Raw genomic sequence first — 24,482 nt, 5'->3', positions numbered from 1 at the left:
CTGTGGGCCACAGCCACGCAGTACGAGCATGCAATACAACTAACTGTTCCCGCTCAATTCCAGGTCAACAAAAACAAAAAACAAAAATCATTGCACCCTAAATCACACACACATAATTCCCAGCAACCCCAGAATGACAGAAACAGTCGTGACTCGCAGTATTCTAGGACGGACTACGTCTCGCAATACCACCTATTGAACAATGGGCGGCAGTGTCGCTCCGGCTTCGTAATAACATTATCACAGAAGAATAAAGTGGGCTCTCATTGGATGAAACGACCGGAAGTGACATAACTGGAACGTTGCAAAAAAGGTTTTCGGTGGGAAATGAATTCTACTCCACACATCATTATACTAAAATGAAAAGCATGAATTACGTCTTATGTTCACGATAGAGGGAATGTAACCGGAAACGGAACTCCCGTAGAATGTTTTGTTAAGTTTACTTGTAGCTTTCATTTATAATTAAATAGCTAATCAGGAAAAGTTCACTATTTCCATTGTTTGCTAGCGTGCTAACACGTTGGCCGGGCATTTGTTAGACGTTGGCAAGCAGGAGACTGCTGTATTTCACTGTTGTAAAAGTTGTTTCTCTCGTATATGCCTTACTAGTTTGTTAAGAGTATACGTGGCAGCTTGGACGGTTCCTTTTACTGTTCAGGTGGTAAATTACCATCAAAATGCCAGAAATCAAACTCCTGCACGTTGTTTCTTGCACCACCGAGGACCCTGTAAGTTCACTCGTCAATACCTGTCAGGTTTTGCTCGACTGTTTTGATTTTCAATACATGAAGGAGTTCAACTGGATTGACTCCTTCTCTGTTTGCTAATGTCAGACTCATAAAGCGGACAACCTGGTGAGCTCAGACACCTATAGGAAATGGAAAGCGGCGAGACCCGGAGAGAAACAGACGTCAGTGATCCTCCAGGTATTTCTGCCGCCCCACGACGAACCTCCGCTGATCGAGTCAGACTTAATTCACCAACTTTCATAGCAGACACGCCTTCAGCCTTTCGGCTTTTCTCTAAAATTAAGTTTTCTCACCGCAGATATTTTACAAAGGATTTATGCTGGGCTATTTTTTCAGTTGTGTTATATGGGACAGAAATTCCTGATTCTATCCATCCTGGCCACTCCCAAAGAGAACCTCAGCATCTTCATCTCTGCAACCTCTAGCTCTGCCCCCTGTCTTTCAGTTATTGTCACTGTTATGGGTTATGTCACTTTATATATATGTGTGTGTGTGTGTGTGTGTGTGTGTGTGTGTGTGTGTGGGCATGCATGTGTGCGTGCGTATATATATACATATATATATATATATATATATATATATATATATATATATAGTCTAGAACTCTGTCTGGAACAATGTTTTTTGGCGGTTTTGCATTTTAAATACAAAATAAATAATTTATCCCATTTCTCATTCTCAGTTCGAGAAGGAGGAGCAGATTCACAGCATTGATATTGGTAATGAAGGTTCTGCATTCATCGAGGTGCTGGTTGGAAACTCCTCAGCTGTCAGAGACCAAGACTATGAGGTATTATTAGAAGGAATCCCCTTTAACCTCCCAGGACTTAAATTTAAATATAACATCTCAGGCACTGCATCTATTCATTAGTTTCTTTCGGGTATTTTATTAGTTGATAACCTGTAGCTACTTAATAATCTCCTATTACTTTGCTTGATTAGTTGGGCCTGTTTTCCAAAATGTTGTAACCTTGAAAATTGCTGAGCAATAAGCTACATTATAAAAACACATTTTCTCACAAACAACGAATTCATAAACTATCATTTTCAAGACATCACCACTTACTTATTACGGCCTTTTTTTCCATGATTTTGAAAATTATCATGTGAATTTGAGTATAGAGGAAAAACTATGAAGACATTGACTTACTTAAGTTGCCCTTACCTCAAAAGACCATTTTTTACGGATCTTTTTCTTTCTGTTAAGAGTAAAATTATGACCCATAGTTATCAGTATAATAAAACTTCAGTGTGATGGGTTTAGAGACGCAGTGATATTTCATTTATTACTCCGTGTTTCAGGTACTGCTGGTCACATCATCCTTCATGTCGCCCACTGAGAGCCGCAACAGCACCAACATGAACAGGGTACGTTTCTTCAGTCAGAGCCAGCTGCAGAAGAGCTCGGCGCAGGAGAAGTGGGACCGGGTGAAAATTGTGTGCAGCCAACCGTACAACAAGGTGAGGGCAGCTGTCCTCTTATCGGTGGGGGCAATTAAAGTAGACATTACCTTTGGCTTTTCATCTCTGCAAACGTGCAAGCCTCTGTTCAACACATTAGGACATCCTGGGCTGAATTTTTTTTTATTTTAATCCGTAAATATGCAGTTGAATATGCTTAAAATTTCAGATTTTGATAAAAGTATTGATTTTCCTTCGATGTAGCATAGAGAACATAGAGAGCATAGAGACCGCAAGTAAGATAAAAACGAATTCTTGCATTTTTCCACTGAAGATTGTGTTTGGCAGTTAGTATCGATGAGGAAAATCAACAGTACATCTTGAGGTTTGACGTCACTGTGTGTTTGTATTTAGAACATTGCGTATGGAGTGGCCTTCATCAAGTTTCACTCTCCCCCTGACAAAAATGATCCTCCTGCAACCTCCCCCGTGAGTAGTTCACTGTCTCCTGGTGGCATTGGATTTTTGTTTTCTCTGCCTGCCCTAAAATCTTTCCCCATGAGACCACAAGGATGTTGTTTGTTCTGACAGAAATTGCTCTTAGTCAGAAGCAGTCCATAGACTGCTCCTTTTCTTTTACTTACTCATTTATTAAACATGAAAACCAATTCCTCAAAAGCCCCCTACCTTACCTGCAAGATAATATAAATTTACCATCTCAGTAGATAATTATTTTCCCTATCCATGTGTGAGCAACGTCTTACTAGCCAACGCACTATCATCATTTTGCTTTTTACCGATACATCCTTCTCTTGCAAACATAGAAGTCTAAACTATCTAACGTTTCCAAAAAAAACCCTCAAGGTTTCTTGCAAGATTTTTTAAAAGATAGAGTGAGAGGCCCATGAAATGAAACACTTTCCCAGTTTTTAATTCTTTACGTGTTACCAAATTCTTCACCCCGCTATATCAAATTTGCACATCAAGATAATTAAGCTGTTTATTTTTGATCTGACACCAGACCACAAGAGTTTAAGCACATTCTTCTTCTTCTTTTGGCTTTTCCCGTCAGGGGTCGCCACAGCGAGTCAACTTTCTCCATCTAACCCTATTCTCTGTACCCTCCTCTCTCACACCAACTACCTTCATATCTTACAAGAGTTTAAGCACATCAAGATAATTATTCAGACTTAAAATGAAATAAAAGCTGTGTTTGTAGAAGTAGCATATTTACCCTTAAATTTAGGACCAAATTCTTTCCACCCGTCCTCCAAAACAGTTTATGTAAATTTAAAACCTCACCTATTTATTCGCCCAGAGCTAGAATGTTCACCTTTTCTTCCTCCTTCCCCTCAGAAGCTGACCAAGCTAGGACAGTTCAGAGTCAAAGACGACTCCCCTTCATTGGGTTCCAGCCTCCAACCCGGCAGTCTGTTTTTCAACCGAGACACCGCAGCCAAATCCAGCGCTTCACTTAAAGGTTTGTCCTTTGAATTCAGTTTACTGCCCAATCAGTTCTTTGAATTCTCTGTAGCAGTAGACTAATAATAAATGGGAGCAATTTGCTGTTGTGGAGGCACTTTATTGGAATGGTTGTCAACCACCTCCACATTATTGCTCTTTAGTGTCTCCTCCCAATGAGAAGCTGAGTTACGCGGCAGCGGCCCTGCAGGCTGGCGGTGGCCCCAACTCTGCAAAAGCCTCCCCCACCAGTTCAGCATCACCACAGGTACGGAACACCATTGTCTGACTCTGTGACCAGTTGCATTCCTGTTTTCATTTTCATATTTCGCTCGAGAAGCTCCAATTGGTTGTTTTTTCCTTTAAATGCTAAAGTCTTTTGAACATTATGCAACCACTAAGCTGTCAGAGTTGCTGTATTTGGGCCAAAATCTAAAATTCCACCGGAAAAAATAGCCAGTTTGAAATGTGATTAGACTGACTTACTGTTTCTTGTCCAAGCTTTGTGTTTTCATTAAGATCCTGCTTTTTTTTCAATATTAGTTGCTAAGCTTTGAAAACCTGCAGTTTTAAATTGCTGACTTGGGATTTTTCTTCAAAGCCACCAGCAAAAAGGAAGTTTGAGTTCAGCCAAGACCGCCAGTCATCCTCCAATGCTCCTCCGACAAAGAAAACCAGCCCAGGGACCTCCCCTGAAAACAAATCGCGGACCCCCAAAACCAAGCCCAGCCCGGCAAGCATGTCAAGCCCTGGCACCTCAAAAAGTGAATATGACAAACTTGCGCTCATCTTCGATTCTTAATCGTAGTTCCTGTGTAATTTCCTATCCGTGACCCTCTTTTGCGTTTGATTTCTTCCAGCCTCACCAGCACCAACATCAGCTGACCGGAAAAGACCATCCAAACCAGAGCCCAAAGTCAAACAGCAGAAACCCAAAGCACAGGCTTTACAGGAGGTTCCCTTCAAGCGGATCATGGAGGGTGTGGTTTTTGTCCTCAGCGGCTTCCAGAATCCCTTCAGAGGGGAGCTGAGAGAAAAGGCTCTGGAGATGGGGGCAAAGTACCGGCCCGACTGGACCCCAGACTCGACGCACCTCATGTAAGTGGCTGGACTCCTCTTGTCTGTGTCCGTGTTGATGAAGAACAGCTGCCATTATTTTTTCAATTAAAGTGGCAAAAACACAAATTACATAGAATACACTGAATGGAAATATATGATACCGTATTTTTCGGACTATACGTCGCTCCGGATTATACGTCGCACCAGCCAAAAATGCATAATAAAGAACGAAAAAAACATACATAAGTCGCACTGGAGTATAAGTCGCACTTTGGGGGGGGGGATTTATTTAATAAAATACAACAAGAACAGACATGTCATTTAAAATTTTAATGACGAACAATTTAAAATAAAAATAGAATAGAGGCAACAACAGGCTGAACGATATGCTTACATTACATGACACAACTGAGAAAGTGCGTGGTATGTTAATATAACATACTAACAGTTATTCCGATAACTCTAGCATAAATAACATGATAAGAAGTTTACCAAAACCATCCGTGTCACTCCAAATACCCGGTAACTAAAATCCCATGAAATCTTCATCCTCGGTGTCACTTCTCATCAACTCCGCTTACTCCGGAGGTAGAAGATGCGGCGCTTCCTCTTCTACGTCACTTACGTCAGACTCATCGTCACTTCCAGTTCCAACTATTCCAGCCTTTCTGAATCCTGCCAGAATGGTTTCGGTTGTCACCGAAGCCCATGTTTTTTCAATCCATTCAATAACTTCCACGAAAGTTGCACCGCGCATTCGTTTCCCTAGCTGTGGCCACCTAGCTTTTAGCCCGCGATTGGCTTTTTTTGTTGTCTTCATTTCAGTTAGAGATACCTCCGCTTTTCGCCAGTCTCTTACAAGCTTCTCGCTAACTCCAAACTTTCTCTCTGCAGCTCGATTACTGTTTTCGGCTGCATATTTTACTACTTGCAGCTTGTAATCAGCAGAATACGATTTCCTTTTCGGTGCCGTTTTTGTTAAGTTCTTCGCTAATGTTGAAATTATTATTACAGGCCTATAGCGCCCTCTTGCGGTTCAATGTGAAAATAACATGTGAAATTATATACCAGTACCGGTAATAATGTGTTAAAAATTTCACACATAAGTCGCTCCAGAGTATATGTCGCACCCCCCACCAAACTATGAAAAAAAATGCGACTTATAGTCCGGAAAATACGGTACATGTTCAGTGTACTCTATCCAGAGAGGCCAATCACAGAAATACTACTTTGCATTAGTGTTTGTCTCTCGAGGGTAGACCCCCCCCGGGATCTCCCCCTGCTCTTTCAGCTCCAATATACCTCAGAGAGTTTAGGATGGATGAACTGGAGGTTGCTTTGGCCTGAAGTGTTGCTTAGCAAGACAATGGGCGACACTCAAGTGGCTGTGCTCATGGTTCATCCATTATGGGTTGAATGAACAATTTTCTGCAGGGAATTAATAAAGTATCAAAAAAGAAGGAAACCAAATGTGGTGCTTTCAAGGACCGTAAACTTGTGCCTTGAATTTCTATATGCCAAACTTCAAATTAAAAAAAAATGTTTGGTGTCTATTTATTTTTTATTTTATTTTTTTTATTGTGGGTGATTGTCAACATACTCATTAAACTGAAAAAGTGGAAGTGTTTCCTACATGTGTGGAAATATTTCCCTTGTGTAAACGTTTTTGCATTTTAAACCATATCTATTTTAATTTTTAATTTAAGACATGTGCGGGATGTAGTTTCTCCCAGGGGATCCACTGGAGCAGCTTCACTGTTATTTGAAAAAAAGGCATGTCTAACATGTCTACCTGATACTTCCACAGGTGTTTAATTGATCAGCTGACTGGAAAGATCAGAGCGTTCCACTTGTTTCTCCAACAATTTAATTCATTTTGATTTGTCAGCCATCAACAGCTATAGCCTATTGGGGGGGAACGGGGGACTCAATGGCACACTGTTCTAAGCAGTATATAAATTGAAGGTATTCTGTCTCAATATGAAGTGTCGGCGACAACAGCCCGCATCGCCTCAATAAATAACCATATAATTGAAAGTGAAACAAATGTGTCTGAAACCGTTATCTCCTAATTGTTCTGGGGAGTTCCCTCCCCTGATGAATTTTATATTGAGTGAACGGCCCTGCGGGTTCACAGTAACTCAGCTTGATTGCAACAAGATGTCAGCTATCAGAGTTGGCCGTTGGTCCTCTAAGCTTTTTTTTTTTTTTTCCCTGTGTGTTTCTGTGTGCGTGTGTGCACACGCATGTTGCTGCACAATTAAATCTCCAGCTGTGCCTTCGCAAACACCCCCAAGTACAGCCAGGTGCAGTCAGCAGGGGGCATCATCGTGCGGAAGGAATGGGTGATTGACTGCCATAAGAGGAAACAGAAGCTCTCCTATAAACGGTAAGGAAGTTGGGATGGTAGGCTTTGAAAAAAAAAAAGTAAATTATTATTTCATAATAATGATAATGAGGTAAAGAGCTTTACAAAATTCAGCCTTCAGTAAACTCCAACTTGATTGCTGGAGCAGCTGCTTCCCTGGGATTTAGTGTCTTGTTAAAGGACACTTTGCGAGGTAACAGCCTCGTTTTTGGAGTGGATTACTCAGATAAATCCACGTCTGATTAATAGTTTATCTTTTTGCCACATCTGCACCCAGGCACGTCATAATCTGTGCACAGTACTCTGGCTGATTGAAGCGGCCAAAAGCACGGCGCTCGCCGCTGCTGTGCCCACACGCTGGAGAGTGTGCCCTAACCTTGGGCAGCTGGTGCCCGCTGCGATCACAAATCCAACCCCGGCCGCTCTCATTATATGCCTTATCAAAGGGATAGCTTTGGGAACATCAAGGTCTCCTGTTAGCGCCACCAAAGATCACTGTGCTCTAAATAATGTAGCGAAGGATTCACATGAAGCCAAATACTACTATACTTGGGTTTTTACACTTATGAGCCTTCACTTTATTAAGGATTTTTTTGGTTGGAATTTCTCCATACTTGCTGTTGTATAATAAATGTGTCAAGCTTTGAGATGAATCAATTTATGACCAAGCTCCCGCGTGGCCCTGTTATCCAAGCCCTGCCTAACTTTTTCTTTTTTTTTTTTTTTTACAGACCTTCTATTGAATTCAGATACTTTTAACAGTTATGTGGTTATAATGATGTGGTACCTGCTCCAAAACCTTAATCATATCAGACAGCTCGGGCAGTCAGGTGCGAATCCCTTCTCACCCTTACCAGAATCAGTATTTCTAACACTTTTAATGTTCAGACTGACCTTGTCTTCGTTAATATAATTTTTGAAAGAGTATATATATTTCAAGAAAAAGGAAAGACAAGTTTCTGTGTCTTATACATAGATTCAAGCTGCTCTGCAGATTTTGAAACAGCACAGAGAAGTTGAAAGTATAAAAAAACAAGACCAAAGCAAGCTCAGGTGAACTTTACTGTGAGGCGAACCAACATGAAAAGGTAGAAGACACGGCGAAAAGTAATTAGTCATCATTATTATTACTAGTTATTTATAATTGCCCCCAGGGGACAAATAAACTTTTAAATTTGAATTTGATCAGATATGGGAACAATAAGGAAGCACAGATTAAAATTTATATTACATGCTTGTGACTCAAGAAGCACTACAATAAAACTCAGCATGACTCTGGACAGGATATTACTACACAAGTGCAGGACTACTTCTGAAAACTTGGCAAGAAATAAAAGGCTAAAGGTACTGGGCAAAGTGTCAGTCACTAATCCATTCATCAGTGATCCGATTTGATTTACCTACTTCAGGCTAGTAGAGACAGGAGTAGTTTCTGTCAAAACGGGAGAGGAACCTGACTACATTTTCATTTCAAGGCAATTTCTTCTTTTCAAACACTTTCTGTTGTTCGATTGTGACAGCTCAAATTCATTCCATGGGACAAAAAAATTGAATGAACTCACGTATTTCTGTCTACACTAATTTTCTATGAAATATTGAGCAAAAAGGCAACTGTCCTGTATGAAAAGCAGCACCGTGGTCTCGTAAAAAAAAATCAAATACTTCCCAATAATGTTGAGAGCAGTGATTGCATTGTAATGAGAACTTTGGTGCAAGCTGTGCCGTTGTCCACCTTCAACAACTGATCGTGTCATATCCCCCACAGTCTGGTTGTCAGAATAATCCGTTCCCCCATGCAGCACTGCCATTGTGCAGGGCTTGGAGTGCGTAGCTTTGATGATGTGTCCTTTATTTAAAAGCTGCATCTGCAATGGGTAATTAAACCAAGCACTTACTTTGATGACAAGTGCCTAAACAGATATGCACACTCACACACTCAAACCGTTGCAGCGTCATGCACGTATACACCAAAAGCGCATCATTGAAGATGTGGCATTCAGGCACTATAGATATTAATGAAATAGTGATCCCAGTTAAATACCAGATATTGCTGTTCGCATTTGCCATTGTCCAATCAATGGCGAACTAGTGAGAAAAGGAGGTGACCAGGAAACACAAAAACAACTACACATCGATCGCAATAGGACTGAATCAATAAAGACAAAGACCACTCTGCTCCAGTATCACAAGGGGGCTTCAGATAATATCAGGTCCATTGCACAGTAATTAACTGACGCACATGAAGTGCAATCATATAGGGAAACCCAACAGCCAAGGCCAGCTGAATATTCACCGGGGGATGCTTTTGCCCGTACTATGTCCAAAAGGACTGGCGAGTGTATAATGCAGAGATTTCATTGATGACTTAGCCACAAAAAAGTGCACATTAAAAAATATCTGCAAGTAGCTGGAACAGGTCACTCTTGACTCGGCTTCACTTTTAAGTGATTTTTAGCATTTATTCTATTCTCCTTTCAGCCTCTCCCTTCAGGGATCGCCACAGCGAATCAACCTTCTCCATCTAACCTTAATCTCTGTATTCTCCTCTCTCACACCAACTACCTTCACCAAGTCCATTTATCTTCTCTTTGGTCTTCCTCAAGACCTCCTGCCTGGCAGCTCCAATCCTATGACCGCTATTTAAAGTTCTTTAAAGTTATGAAGCATTTATAAGGTATGCGTTAAAAACACTTTGGACCTGACTAGATGCATGCTTAAAAATGTACTGACTGAACAAAACTAAATGAAAATAGTTGGTGCATTCTTTTTTTTTTTTTTAATTAAAATAACATTTTTAAATGCCATTTTAAGTTTGTTCAGCTGTTCAAATTCAAAACCCTGCTGTAACCCATCACATTATCTTTTTGTTACTGCCCACGAAACCAAAGTATTGCTCTTGGGGAGAATATATACATGTATTATAGATATCCTTTTTTTTAAGCTGGAGAAGCTACATACACACTTTGGTCTCTTTCCATTTTCAAATTTCTTGGGAAATTGAACAAAATAATGTATATGAAACAATTAACCTATGTCAGATATCTTACAGGGGATTGAGTGGAAATGATTAAGCCATGAAATTACCCTTCTCACTCTGCCAGTCACCTTCCAGGCCGTACCTGCTTTGCTGCTGGTGTGTGAGTGCAGCCTTTCAGCTCCCACTTGTCTACTTCTCTACAGCCTTGCATCCATTTTCTGGTCATTATTCATTTTTTCTCAACAGTTAATTAGGACATTTTGCCTTTTTATTTTCCCTTTGCATTTTTAACATTGGCTGAAAAACCGTCCTCGCAAAATGTACACTTTGAACTTCCTTTTATGGATTTTTTGTTATGCTTCCCCTGTTCATTTTTGAACCTCTCTTAACCTGGCACAACCCGCAAGTTGTTTAGCTTTGATTGTGATAATGTTTCCATTAACACGATCACCAGGAAAGTGGTTTCAGGTATAGCATAAGTCTATTTGGACGCGGTGTGAACTCAGCGCGGCGTTGGGATGTATTTCCTGTGTAACAGCTCATACCGTCTGATCAAAATATTAAAGCTCGACTGTTTCGTCTGTAAAAGTCATTAAGTGCAAAAGTTTCATCATATGATGGTGTCTCTTCTGAGTGCTTTCCTGGTTGCAGGAAAGCTACACTGTTGGACATGAACTGAACATGACCATAGGTGAAACCTTGCCAATAGAAAAAATGGAGTGAAGGTCCAGCAGACATTGCAAATGACGCATTACTGCTGATCTATTTGACTTTGAAAAGCAACACTGAAAAGAACTAAGTCAAGCTAGTCCCACAGTGTTGTGAGGCTTTAAAACGGCTTCTAGACTACCCCAGTAACCTCGTCTGGGAGGGCCATAGTCTTGTAGCTTTGTCTTCTCCAAAGTGGGCATATCATTTGGGTCAAGAAGTTTCTTAAAGTACTTTTTCACCACCTCACAATATCCTCTGTCAAGGGCGATGGGTTTCCTCTCAGTTTTTAAACTGTTTTGGTCCCTGTTTAACCTATCCTTGGTTTATTCCCTTGGCGTAGTTTGCTAAAAGTCCTTCGAGCTAACCGGAACACCTTCCCCATCCCCTCCCTGAACTCCTCCCATATCTGTGACATTGCCATGGAAATCATTGAGGCTACAGGCCTCTGGTGTTTGTCTACAGTTTTAGGAGACACACAGCCCAGCCATACCCTAAAGACCTCCTCCTGTTTGACAGCCTCTTTTGCTGCTGGCGCCCACCAAATGTTTCTCAGGTTGCTTCCTCGACAGGCACTAATGACCATCTGACCATACCTCCAGGAAGCCACTTACCCAATGGAGGCCCTGATCATGGACCATTTGGATCATTTGTCCTTGGCCTTCCCTGGCATGTTGGAGAAATTACTCTGGTGGGCAGAGATCGCCCTCCACCAAACTTTTCCAGTTCAACCGAAGTAACCGTTTGGCTTTACCACCAAATGTCCCTGACCCCCTGATCCAACTCCTCACCAAGGGGTGATCAGTGGACCACTCTTGCTCCTGTCTCCACCCAAGTCCCAGAGACATGCAGCTGCAGATCCCATGATATGACTTTAAGGCTGATTATTGATCCTATGGTGTTCTGATGCCATGCACACTTATGATATCCAGTTCTAAATGTACAATACTGGTGTAATATCAATGAAGCAGATGATTGGGAACCAGCAGAGAACAATCCAGCAGGTGTTTAAACAGCACGAGTACAGCTGATCTGCAGCCAGAAATATTGTCATTTAACATTTCAGCACTTTTTATGTAACAATGAGGAATCTTGAATCTCAACTTCAATCATCCTAATATGTTATGTCGAACGATTTTCTCTTTTCAATAGTTATTTGATGGATGGAGCAGAGTCCAGCTCAGAGAGCGAAATGGAGGATGACGACCACAGCGACGAGGATGTGAAAACAAAGGTAACGCCATGTGGAAGAAATACTGTATATATATTTTTTAATTCCACTTATGAGAGTTAATTATCTCTACTAACGGACCCACAGAAGCAACAGCGACAAGCCACCCCTAAAAAAACACCAGAAAAGAAGGATGAAGACGAGTACGGTGGATCCACAGATGCTGATGAAGCTGGTTTGTATTAAACTGCCTGAACTGCTAATTTATAGAAAGAAATTGATAAAACTTTGCACCGTCTCGGGGCTGTACACAGCAGATATGGCAATTGTATGACAGTAGTTTTGACATAATAGGAACCAAAATATGCCTGATAAATGAGACATTTAAAAGCAACTTACTTTGGTAACTTGGATAAATAAAAGGGACTTTTTTCTGTTCAACTATGGTGTAACTGTGTCAAGAAAGCAGCCAAGAGCTGAATACTTAATGGCTCAGTATATAGTTAAGTGTCATCGTCTCAAATAACTGGAGCAGGGGGTGAAGAGTTGTGTGTGTGTGTGGGGGGGGGGGTACCTCCGCTAGAGAGCACCCTGAAGAATTGAGGAAGGACCAATGTGTCTAACGAATGAGTTGATAATGCAGACTTGGAAGAATGAAGAAATTATACAAAAAAACAAGAGAAACTTAATATGGAGGTGTAATAACTGTGGAGAGACTTGTGCATGTTTCTCATTTCTATGCTAATTCGAGGCCAGCAGTAAAGTGCGGGGACGCTACGAACACTGAACATAGTCGACACGTACAGATAGACAACGTTTTAATCAGTAGACCCCCACCAGAGCCCACACTTACACAACAGAGGGTCCAGGGATGAAATGGTACCAGTGAGGTCGGAGCTTGCAGCTGCCGATGTGTTTCTGAAATGCAGATTCCCATGCTTTTTAATGCGCTTTGCTGTGTGTCATGAAGTGGAGTCCTTGCTTATAATACCTCAGTTTAACTAGAAAATGAACAAGTATAGTTTTGACAGAAGAGATTGTGTCGCAATTCGGGGCAGAGGTGCAGTAAGGCTCAGAGTGGGATTGGGTAAAACCGATGTTTGTCTACTCACTCTTTAATATCCACAGAATAGCGACCTATGTATGAGCTATACACATAACACCTCAATGTCTTGAAAGACCTTTTTTGTTGATAATTATTTGAAATAAAATACCTTGCTTTCACAGGAGGAGACAATGATTCCGCGGTGGACACAGAGGACGAGCTGCAGAGGTAAACCCGTCAGATCATTTTAATTTTAATGAAACATATCTGGCGTCCTCTACGGTGATTGACTCCCTCTCTGTTGTTTTATTACTAGAGACTCCATCTAGACTGATAAAATTAACATGACCCTTGTTTTACGACCTTCTTGCAAGAGCCGTGCATTAAACATTGCTTTCAGTAAAGCAAAAATACATGTGGTTTATATTTCTACTCTTTCAGCTGTGAGAAAAAGTTTCCTTTTTGTTTTTAATCATCTTGCTCATGGCTCTTCTCGCCTTTAGTTCAATGGCCTTTTAAGAAGACCGGGTGGTGAACAGACAGCGACATTTAGCAGCTAACAATATCTTTTTTTTTTCTCTATAATTGGAAGATTTAAAAATTCTTCCTTTTATGTACTTCATAATTTCAATAAGTGGCACATGTCTTTTACTTCTTTCTGCGTGACTAAAAGAGATCTCGCCCTTGCACCCTGCCAGACGTCATCCCTTTTTTTCCCAGTTCGTCAAATGTATGAGGACATGAATTTTTAATTATAATTAAGGAATTTATTTATTTGTTGCTTGCGCTGGAAAAGTAATGTGTAGTCTACTATAGTCTTAGAGTAACACCATCGCACTCGGAGCCGGCCAGACCATCAGCTCACCAGAGCTGTGGAAAGGCATTATGTCCCCACACATCCCACTGCTGGAGAGGATGACGTTGCCTCTCTTTTCCCTCCACTGATGGAAAGGGGCAGGTAGAAAATATCCATCCTGTTGTGCGTTGAAACACACACACGTCACAGGGGGGGCGGTAAGTTCATCTGGATTGTTGCGGTCCGTAGTACCCTTGCCTCATTTTCATACAGTACCTTTCGTTTATATGTTTTTCCTTCAATCAGCTTGTGTGTCTGATTTAATCACAACCGACAACAAGGTGAAGCTGTTGAATTGTCTGAGAGCAGCGACCGGCCTTCAGCCCCTTCTAATACTCAAAATGGCGTTTTTTTAGCAGATAAGAATCTTGGTTTGCACGAAGCTCCCGGCAGATAATCATTCAACAAATATTCATTTGGTCTACAGACCTAGCTGAAGATTCAGGTCAATTTATTCAAGTCTGTTCCATTGCATATTTATTGCTCTGTGCCGGGCACTAAAAGAAGCACCGGACAGGTAACCTGGGCGTGGAAAAAGCATCCAACATGAGGAAGAAAAGCTATGTTCTATCATTTTCACAGGGTGGAGAGCGGGAGCAGGCAGAAGAAAGCAGCAGCTGCAGAGCGTCAGGTGGAAGAAGAGGAGGATCCTTACGGGGGGTCGACGGATGAGAACTCGGACGCGGAGGCTGAAGTGGATCATCCCATCCCCGAGCTTCCAGGTACATCTCTCTCTGTCCCTCTAAGTCCCTGTCACAGGAACTGATCTTCTCTCTTTTGTCCGACACCGCAAACACCCAGAAAAGTAATTGGATTGCCGTCAGCTCTGTTTTTCTGTCAAGTTTGGTATTTTATGTTTCCGTTGCCGATTCCACCTCCTTTCTCTGCGTCTGTCCTTGTGTCTTCTAGACTTCCTGACCGGAAAACACTTCTTCCTGTATGGAAAATTTCCCAACAATGAAAAACGGCTCTTGATGCGCTACATTATCGCCTTCAACGGGTGAGAAAGACTGATAACTCCTATACCCCACACTCAGATTTGGGATCCTGAATAGCCCGAGTACAAAAAAGGATGGACAATGCTTTAGAACATCAATTTTTTTTCTTTTTTATTTGTTTATTTGGTTGGAACAGTGCATGTTAATGAACACACATGAGACACGCATGTAAACACACCATTCCGGATTGTAGCCATGGGCTAATTTGCATCCGTCGTCCCTCAGTTGCGCTCACAAACACACTCTCATTCATCCTGACCTATTGTACATGCTTTTAGTGGAAGGGGAAACCGGAGTAACCGGAGGAAACCTATACAGACACGGGGAGAACATGCAAATTCTACACAGAAAGGCCCTGTCAGGCCCGGGAATCAAACCCGGGACCTTCTAGCTGCGCTACTTTTGCAAGCAGTGACCCGAAAAGTAGCTGAAAAGTATTGATAATGTTTTTAAAGTTGGAAATTATGTTAACTAGAAACAAATCATATTATAATAATCTCAAAATTGGCAATAAATGACCTAAACTCAAGAAAAATGGGGTGAGTGGTGTAGAGTTACGATAAGGATAGGAAAGCTAATGTCGGAATGGTGTATGGGGCATTTTTGGGGACATCTTTCTCATCATTTTGTAGTGAGAGGAAAGATTGATGTCAAACCTAAATCTCTAGCATTGTTTTGGTTTTCCTGTCCAAAGAATTTTTTTTTTTTTTTTTTACAAATGTTAACTTGTGTCTGTGCTGCAGGGTAATGGAGGACTACATGACGGAGAAGGTGCAGTTTGTGGTGACCAGCGAGGGATGGCACGAGTCTTTTGAAGACGTGAGTTTTAGTTACCTTTCGGTGTCACAGCTTAAGAAGGCCAAAAACAGTCTTACGTGTCAGTGGATGGGATCCACTAATAACGCTGCGCCACACAGCTATTTAGGAACAGCAACTGAATCAAAACACATCCAAACATATTCTTCGCGTAACTACCAGAAGCTTCAGGCCTTTTTTTCCGGTTCCAAATGCACATTCACACTTTTCAAGGTGTAATTAAGGGGAAAAAGCAAATTAGAAATTAGAGTCCCCATCCAGTTTGCATTTCAAATGAGAACATGTAGAAACTAGCTGTTTCATGTCTGTAGGGGTTCCCCGTCATCCTGGTCATGGTTAATTCTTGTCAAAGTCTTCTTCATGTAGCAACTGGACTTGATTCTCTTCCCTTGCAGACATTTCACCTCTCATCTGAGAGGCTTCTTCAGTTCACATGGACTGTAGGGAGTTTCCGAATATATCCACCAAGTTTGAGGGGGCAGTCTTAAGTTGCAATTGCTTGTTACATAATTTGAAGAATTCTTTTGCAGAAACTAGGTTGAAGGGTGTTGTTATATTAATGGGGGTGTTTTTGGCGGGAACAAAGGTGCAACTTTGGGGGATTTATCTGGATTAAAATTTGAAAGCTGTTGCCAAAATTTTCAGAATATGAAACAAAGGAGAGAAACCTGTTGGACCGAGGCTCTGGCGGTAATTCCCGGGGGTTCGGTTCTGCTGGTGGATCTTTCTGGTTAGGGAGCAGAAACGCCCGGTTTGTGTGAGCTAATCTGTCTTTGGATGGCTCCCAGGAAGGTGTTGTATGTGGGCGAAAGGTTGTGCCTAAGGCCCCCTCCTCTGTTCGGACAGGAGCATAGATATCAAAATTTACCGGAAACCGACACATACCAACCAACAATTGCTCTTTGACTCACATCACCCCATCACAAACTAGGGGTAATAAGAACTCTTCACCGCTGGGCCCAAAACATCCCATCAACTGCAAAGGCAGAAAAGCTGATATTTTAGGAAAGTCCTTGAATCCTGTGGCTACTCGAATTGGGCCACAGCCAAATATGCAACCAGAAGTGAGAGAGCAGAACAGAAGGACACCAGTAGCAAACAGAAGGACGCCATCATACCATATGTTGCTGGCTTTTCAGGAAAAAATAAGCACTTTCTTTAACAAGCATCAAATACCAGTACACTTCAAACCCCATGATTCCCTCAAAGACTAGTGTACCCCAAGATGGATGTCAGAGACCTGTCCTGAAGTTGCTCTCCTGTGTTGGGCAATCAGTTTGTGCAGAGGTTACCTTCTCTCCCCGATGTATACATCATGACAATGCTCAGTGCAGGTGACAGCATAGACTGCATTTTGATCTTGGGTACTTTGTCCCTGGGGTGCCTCAGGGTATTGAGGGGTTTGAAATGTACTGGTATTTGGTGCTTGTTAAAGACCTTTTTGAGTTTTTCCTGAAATCCTGCAACATATGGTATGATGATGTCCTTCTGAAATCTGAAATCTGAAACCGCCATCTGGTGGTTTCAGATTTGACAAAGGCCCAATTCGTATAGCCACAGGATTTAAGGGCTTAAGGGCTAAATAAGGGCTGTGTCTAAGAGCAAATGTATCAGTATGTGTCAATTTCTAGTATATCTTGATATCCAGGCTCTTGTTCTGTTCAATATGAACACAAGAGTCCAAGGAGAGAAGTTTGTCATCAGTGGCATCCTACCAAGCGAATTTGATGTGGGTGTGGATCATGTTGAGTTGTGTAATCAATGCTTCCACCTCTTTCTTCGTAATCTTTACCCACGTGTCATCCACATAACTGAACCAATGGCTTAGCAGTGTGCCCCTGAAGGAGGTGATGGCCTTCTTCTCAAACTCCTCCATGTATAAGTTTCCTACTGTGGGGGGTACGGGCAAGCTCATGGTACAGTGATCCCTCGCTATAACACGCTTTACTTTTCACGGATTTGCATCGTGCATTGTGTTCTGCGTTCTGATCGGCTAAAAAGTCACTCCGCTTCTTCTCTACCTGTGCGTCAATAACGTTGCAGTTTAATATGTACACGTACGTAAAACAGCTTGCCAAATTGACATTACGTACGTGCAAATTCTCTTGCAATTTTGAGTTTCTCTAAAACCCATAATGTTAATAAAACGCTCTGCGGCAGGGCCCACAAGCCAGCGGAAGATGCTATCTATCGCAGATAAAGTCAAACTTCTGGACATGCTAAGGGAAGGTAAAAGCTATGCGGCTGTAGGGCGGCATTACGGAATTAATGAATCTTCCGTTCGTTCCATAAAGAAGGAAGAAAAAACATATGGACGACAGCAGCAATGTATAATAGAGTATTTAATTGTATAATAATAGTAAAAAAAAAAAAAAAAAGGTTTCTACTTCACGGATTTTGCCTATCACGGGTTCTTTTTGGAACGTTACCCCCGCGAAAAACAAGGGTTTACTGTACATCCATGTTTTTGACGATAGAAAAAGCTGTTGTATTGAAAATATGTTGTTTGTAGTGAATGTTGAAAATTGCATGGGAGAATGAATTCTCATTTAAGAATTAATTTCTCTTGCTCTCTCTCTCTCTCTCACACCGATCCCTGAACCCCCGCCCCCCACCTCTAACAGGCATTGATGGAGAACAACAATCTGAACTTTGTCAAACCCACTTGGATTTATGCCATTAATGATCGGCAGAAGATGCTGCCCTACCAACCTTACTCAGTTGTCCCCTGAGCCACAAAAGCATGTTAAGAAGAAGAAGAAGAAGCCACAGGGGAAACAAAACCAGTTTTGTTTTTTGTTTTTTCATTAATTTATATATTTTTTTTATCCGACTTTACTGAAAAGAAGCAATAAGCAGATTTGCGCACATCGAGGCCTTGCGATGCTTTACGTGAAATGACTTTTTGTCTTTTCACCACGGACATTCTCAGCTGCTCGATGCTCAAGTTTTGTTTAGTTTTTTTTCAGCTGGGCGACTTTTGCGAAGCTCCTTGTTCTCTCTCTTGTCTGGGGCTGGTGAAGGTGCTATCAGGAAGGCCTAACCTGCGGGTGCGAAGCATGTGGACCGTTAGGAGAGCAACCCAAAGCCATGTGACAGCAGCAGCCAGTGACGGCCACAGACGCGAATAATCCCAAAATCCAAATGTGTTCCCGGATAAAATGCAAATCTGGGGGCAGTTTAGGTTTTTCATGTAGTTTTTCTTAACTTTGTTGATGTTTGATAAATCCTTAGAGCCCGACAGACATCTGTTTGTCAGTTCATCGGCTGATGTTTCCATGACAGTGTTTTGATATTTACGGGGTTAGATCATTTGGATCTTTCCACTTTCCCAGCTTTGCTTAGACCTTGATATTTGGCGGGGTGTCGGTTGTGATCTTGATCTTGAGATGTCTCATGAAGCCATTTGATCTCCACTGATGTTACTGGAACACTTAGAAAAAAATTCTAGTACTTTTAAATCTCATTTTCTGTAGTTTTTATGCTCAAACACTGGATTTTACGTTCGCTTTTGAATTTTATTTCCAACTAAATTGGCTAAATAAGTTTCTGGCACAAATTTTACTTTATTTTATGATGGTAAGTAGACCCGTGACATTAGACCGTCTTCCTTCTATTATGACATTATTTCTTGTGTTAAATCGATAAGTTGTCAGTTAAAGTTGACCAACTCAAACTGACCAGTGGCCAAAGTGGAACTGAATTATTACTGGCCGACAGAGCCACATTTCGAAGTTGCTCAGCAGCAGTTGGAACAGCTGCATTGGGCAATTTATTGATATTGACTGTTTCCCCAGATGTCAGTCGCGTTGATTCGATCGGCTCGTGTTTCAAATTTGTGTCGTTGGTGTTCGGGGAAGTGAGTGGACTTCCGGGGCGTCATCCAGAACGTCTGTCTTTCTTATATGAATTAATTATTTCTATCTAAATAAAAAAAAAGGATAGATTTTGCAATAAAGGTGCTCTTCTCATTTTTATTCATCAAGCTGTTCTCATCCGCTCTCCTGTCTTCCTCTCCGAAGCTTGAGAGCCTCTTCGCCCTTCCTCCATTCCGTCTCTCATCTCAAGCTCTCTCACCATTCTAATTTCGCCGTGCTCGTGTTCGGTGCCCTGGAGCCAGCGGGTCGCCACCTCTTCAGTCAAGGGGATTAGAAAGATGGAATGTGGAGTGGAGACCCCCCGGAGGAAGAGGGCCGGAGACCGGGAAGAGAGAGAGATGAAACGGGCCGAGTTACCCGTTTTCGGTAGTCAAGTGGAGGAGATTCTCGTTGGGCAGCTGTAGGGTAGATTCGTGCAGGTGCATCTGTCCTGCAGCGGGAGAGACGGTGGACAGGCGGCAGCTTCTTGCCACCAGGGGTCACAACATCAGGGCTACTTGGACTTTCCTACCTTTGGCAAAAACTCAAGTGATGTAGAGCATTGTTCTTCCTCTTAGCTCAAATAAACTACCGGTATTTCTAGTTCTTACACTTGCAGAATTTCCCGGTGGTTTCTTGAAGAACTGAATAAAAATATACAGATAAATGTTATTATTTTTCATTTATGCATATTTTTTGCTTGTATCCAGTATCCTTCGACCTTTTTGCTGGATTTAAAATGATCGTGTTAATTTCAGATACATCCCTGCTGAGTTGTTGATGCTATTCTTTTTTTGTCACGGTCTCTCAGGGAAAGGAAAAAACTATTAAATCTGGTCATTTTATGCTTATTTCCATGTGATTTCGTGCTAGTTTACAAGTCATTTTTAGGAGAAATCATTGTCATGCTTGCAAACATTCAGTGTCTCCAAGTGTCTGTTTCTCCCGAGACACCAGCATAAGATTATTTTCTTCAGTATGTGTAGAAAATAAACGCCCTGTCCTCTTTCACTCCATCCATAAAATTTATAGATGGAGTCTTCTAGGCCTTCTGCATGAAGGATACGACCTCAGCCTCCCTCTACCCAAATCCTTGCTACCCTTCCTCTGTACACCATCTCACTCTGACTTTAGCCCCAAAACATCTATCATGTGCTCTCCCTCTGATGTACTCATTCCTGATCCTATCCATCTTCCTATCTGCCTTAGAGAGCCTCAACATCTTCACCTCTGCTGCCTCTAGCTCTGCTTTCTGACTTTTACTCAACTGTGTATAAATGTGTATACTGGATATATTGTTTTCCACTCTTCCATCTATGTCTTCTAGAAACAGCCCCGCCACTGATTTCACCAGCTGCGAGATTTTGGAATCTGTGAGTGAATAACTTTATTTTTTATCATTTATAATAAATTTTGAATGTCTTTTGTCATGGCTTGGCTTTGTAAACATGACATCAAACACCAGAGAAATTTCTTCAGTTTTATGCTCCTTGAAGCCAAGGCTTCCATGTCAATAGAAAGGAGGCAGAAGGATCCCCTATCTACAACTCTTTGTTGCCATGGTCACGTGAAATAATACAGACCGTCACCTTGCGTGCTTTTAAACATACATATTGACATTGCTGTTGTCTGAAGCAGAGCTCAGGGGCGGATCAGCATATTGGGAGAGAAAAATCTCTAAAATCATACAAAAATGTGTATGTGGTGCCACAGTGGTTAGCACTTTTACAGCACAGCAAGAAGGTCCCTTGTTCAATTCCGACAGGGGGCCTTTTTGTGTGGTGTTTACGTTTTCCCTGTGCTTTAGTTCCTCCTTCAGGTTCTCCACTTTCCTCTCACACACCAAAAACATGCAGAATGTTCACTGGAGACACTAAATTGCCCAGATGTGTGGATCAGAGAGTGAATAGTTGTACGTCTCTATTTGACATGTGAATGACACGGTGAATTCTTGTATGTCTTGATTACAAGCGAATGAATGAGTGAGTGGTTTTCTTTATCTATAAGTGACCCTATGATCAACTGGCGCCCGTTCCGGGGTGAACCCCAACTCTCGACTGATGATGATTGGGACAGGCTTCAGTCCTCCAGCTGGATAAGCAATATTAGATAATGAATGAATTCAAAAAAAGTCGTCATATCTTTTTCCCCGCACAGTTTCAGGTCATTTATTTGGAATAATTGGCCAATTCTCATTGAGGTCTGGGTGTTGAATAATCAGGCCATTTCTTTTTATTTTATTTTTATTCATTTATTTTTTTTATTTTATTTTTTTTCCCCATCCTGAATATTTTGCTGAATTTCATTGGATTTTGAATGTTTAGAATGTTCAGTTATTTCTTAACAGAACTATTTTCCACATTTCTTGACACACTTTTTGCCAAATTACTGTCCATTGTTTGGTCATTTCTTTCTTTTTTTTTGGGCACTTTCTGTCCAATTTTTGGGTCGTTCCAGTGGTTACTTTTTCATTGTGTTTTACATATCTGTGTATACGTATATGTTAATACGTTTGCGGAGGGTCACATGGGTGCTGCACCTAACGAACTGCTGGATTGATTTATCGATCCAGTCAAACATCTGTGAGCCCGAGGCGGATCGTGCACGTTTTCACATCACAGGAGATGTGAGGTCCTCACTGTTTGTCACGTACAGTTCAATAGAACAGCCCACACCTGCAAGCCATCCTTTCAGAGGGCTTGTACCTGTTAATTAAAAACAAAATTGAAAACTCAGAAAATGCCTTTCACACCAATATTCGATTCTTTTTATTTTTTATCACTAAATGTGAATTTGAGAGGTGCTCTGTTTGTTACCTTTACTGAAACCGATTCCCAGGTACTCTTAAGGGAACCCCTCCTGGGTGGATTAATAGGCACATATTTGCTTTACTGGTTGTCTCGCATTAGAATGTGATGTAAAATATGCGTGAAGAGTTATTTCTTTAAAAATTTATAACATATTTTAACCTAAGGGTGCTACCATTGTTTTACTAACGCTATACGTGCTGGGTGATGTATAGAGGTTGCTCATGTTTGCTTTGGCTTTCTGTAAGTGTAAACTTTCACTTGGTAAGGTATACACGGTAATAATGTCACATTCTGCTGCTTTTGAACATTTATTAGAACAGGTTCCTTGACAGAGTCACACACATTCTTACAAAACCTCATTACAAGATACACATTATACAATATTCTTTATAGGTCACTTATTTCCTCACTAGCAAGCAAAAAAAAAAAAAAAACATCTAGCTCAGTCAAATAGAGATAATATCTTCAACTCTCCAAATATTTTTTGATGGGAGAACTCTAAGCGAAAACACCTGGTTTTTCCTTAAATCGCTTGTTGATGCTGTTCCCATAATAAATTGCTGTGGATCAATTGGTCTGTTTAATTTTAAAATCTCACTTATTTATTCTGCTGCTTTTGGGTGCAGTTTCCAGTCCAAGGGTGACAAAGGGCCTGATGCTAGTATTTGCAGCTTTCCAAGAGACAAGAAGAGAAGAAAGGATTGGGGAATTGCTCGGGGACGTATAGAACTTCCCAAGGATCCGTTGCTGTTTTCTCGCCGCTCCTCTCCGAATGCATTTGATGCTTTTAGCTGGAATCAGCTGCTGAAAGCGCTTACAGGCGCTGCTGGTTTTCAATGGATGCTAAAGCCAAACGGCGTGCCTACAGTTTTGTTTCAACGCATACAAAAGGTCCCTTGGAAACAAGTGACCCTGCTCGAAGAAACGCCACAGGCAGGAGACGTTAAATGTTCTCCTGCAGGGATGTCAACAACCTACTATTTCAGTAGCGTCTGGTGAAAGGCCGGGCACCATCATGGAGGAAGCTGATAATTAGTCACCCGGTCAGTCAGCACAGCTGTCTAAGTTTACAGTGAACAGCCGATGACAAAAAGTGGAGCTCCTTACAACAGATGCTCTGTTCGCATAGCAATGCAGTTGCTGCACGCCGGCAGCATTTGCTGACTGACGCCTCTTTGCGTCTTTGTTCGGCTTCATTTTGAAGCTCGTTTTGTTTTTTGTCTTTGGCGTTATCCTCCTCGTTCGCATTTCTCTCTCATGTTTAAATGGGAAGGGGTTGCAGAGACGACACGTTTTCGCTCCGCACGGTAAAATGAAGACCGAGCTCAGTGCAACCTTGTGACGTCACTACCCAGGCAGCTTTGTAAACAACAATGGTGGCCTACAAGTGTTTTTTTTTTTTTTTTTACAATTTTATGCAAACTTAGATATGTGGAGAGATTTTATAAACTATTTTACCTAACTGGTACAAATATTGACCAAATAACAACTTGGTAACCAGGGATCCCTCTAGACAAATGAAAATAGCGCTGGTCTTCACTGCACCATCTGCTGTCCCTCTTCCACCCTTTTATTTGCTCAGAAATACACGTTTCAAAGATTTTCCATTAAGAAATGTATCGACATGTCCCCTTTATTCCTAGATTCTTGTTGAAGATACACGTTATACAAGAAACTCACACATTCTACTAAAAAATTGCAACGTGACACATTATCACAAATTAGACAAATTAAATATTTCATTTTCACAATTGAAGTTTACACTTTTCTTTCTTGCTTTTTGGGAAACTTTAACTCATTTCCTGCTCTTTTATTGTTGAAATTGTTGGAGTTTGGATGTAAAAAAAAAAAGAAAATGAAAATACTGAAAATTGCAACGTGACACATTGTCACAGATCAGACGAATTAAATATTTCATTTTCACAATTGAAGTTAACACTTTTCTTTCTTACTTTTTGGGAAACTTTAACTTATCTCCTGCTCTTTATTGTTGACATTGCTGGAGTTTGGATGTAAAAAAAAAAAAAAAAAAAAAAAAAAAAACTCTGAAGCTGCTCTTCTTTGACTTTTTTTTTTCTAACATTCATTCAGCCTGGTGTTTTCATATCGCTCCTCCCTTTAAGACTCCTCAGAACACACACACACACATACACATACACACACACACACTCACACACACACACACAGTCCTCCGCGTCGTAGC

At 41.3% G+C, this 24,482-nt stretch overlaps 1 protein-coding gene across 2 annotated transcripts; it reads left to right on the top strand.

Moving 5' to 3' along the window:
* Nucleotides 1-301: 301 nt before the first annotated feature.
* On the top strand, nt 302-19,570 carry xrcc1 (X-ray repair complementing 1). Of its 2 annotated transcripts, none has more exons than XM_086153647.1 (17): nt 302-731; nt 837-929; nt 1,435-1,542; nt 2,055-2,213; nt 2,568-2,642; nt 3,513-3,633; nt 3,779-3,882; nt 4,216-4,378; nt 4,475-4,712; nt 6,946-7,062; nt 11,879-11,960; nt 12,045-12,132; nt 13,125-13,170; nt 14,381-14,520; nt 14,708-14,798; nt 15,540-15,615; nt 18,237-19,570. In XM_086153647.1, exons 1-17 carry the CDS (start codon nt 681-683, stop codon nt 18,342-18,344), a joined length of 1,860 nt encoding a protein of 619 aa, XP_086009773.1. In that variant the 5' UTR covers nt 302-680; the 3' UTR covers nt 18,345-19,570. The 2 variants fall into 2 exon arrangements, with proteins under 2 accessions (XP_086009773.1, XP_086009772.1); XM_086153646.1 differs by having other exon boundaries at nt 3,510-3,633.
* Nucleotides 19,571-24,482: the final 4,912 nt, after the last annotated feature.

Source organism: Fistularia commersonii, chromosome 10 (assembly GCF_037954325.1).
Source record: "Fistularia commersonii isolate RoL2024-O1a breed Wild chromosome 10, RoL_Fcom_v1.0, whole genome shotgun sequence".
NCBI lineage: Eukaryota > Metazoa > Chordata > Actinopteri > Syngnathiformes > Fistulariidae > Fistularia > Fistularia commersonii.
Note: the sequence above shows the minus strand (reverse complement) of the source record. Positions and strands in the feature narration are given on the sequence as shown.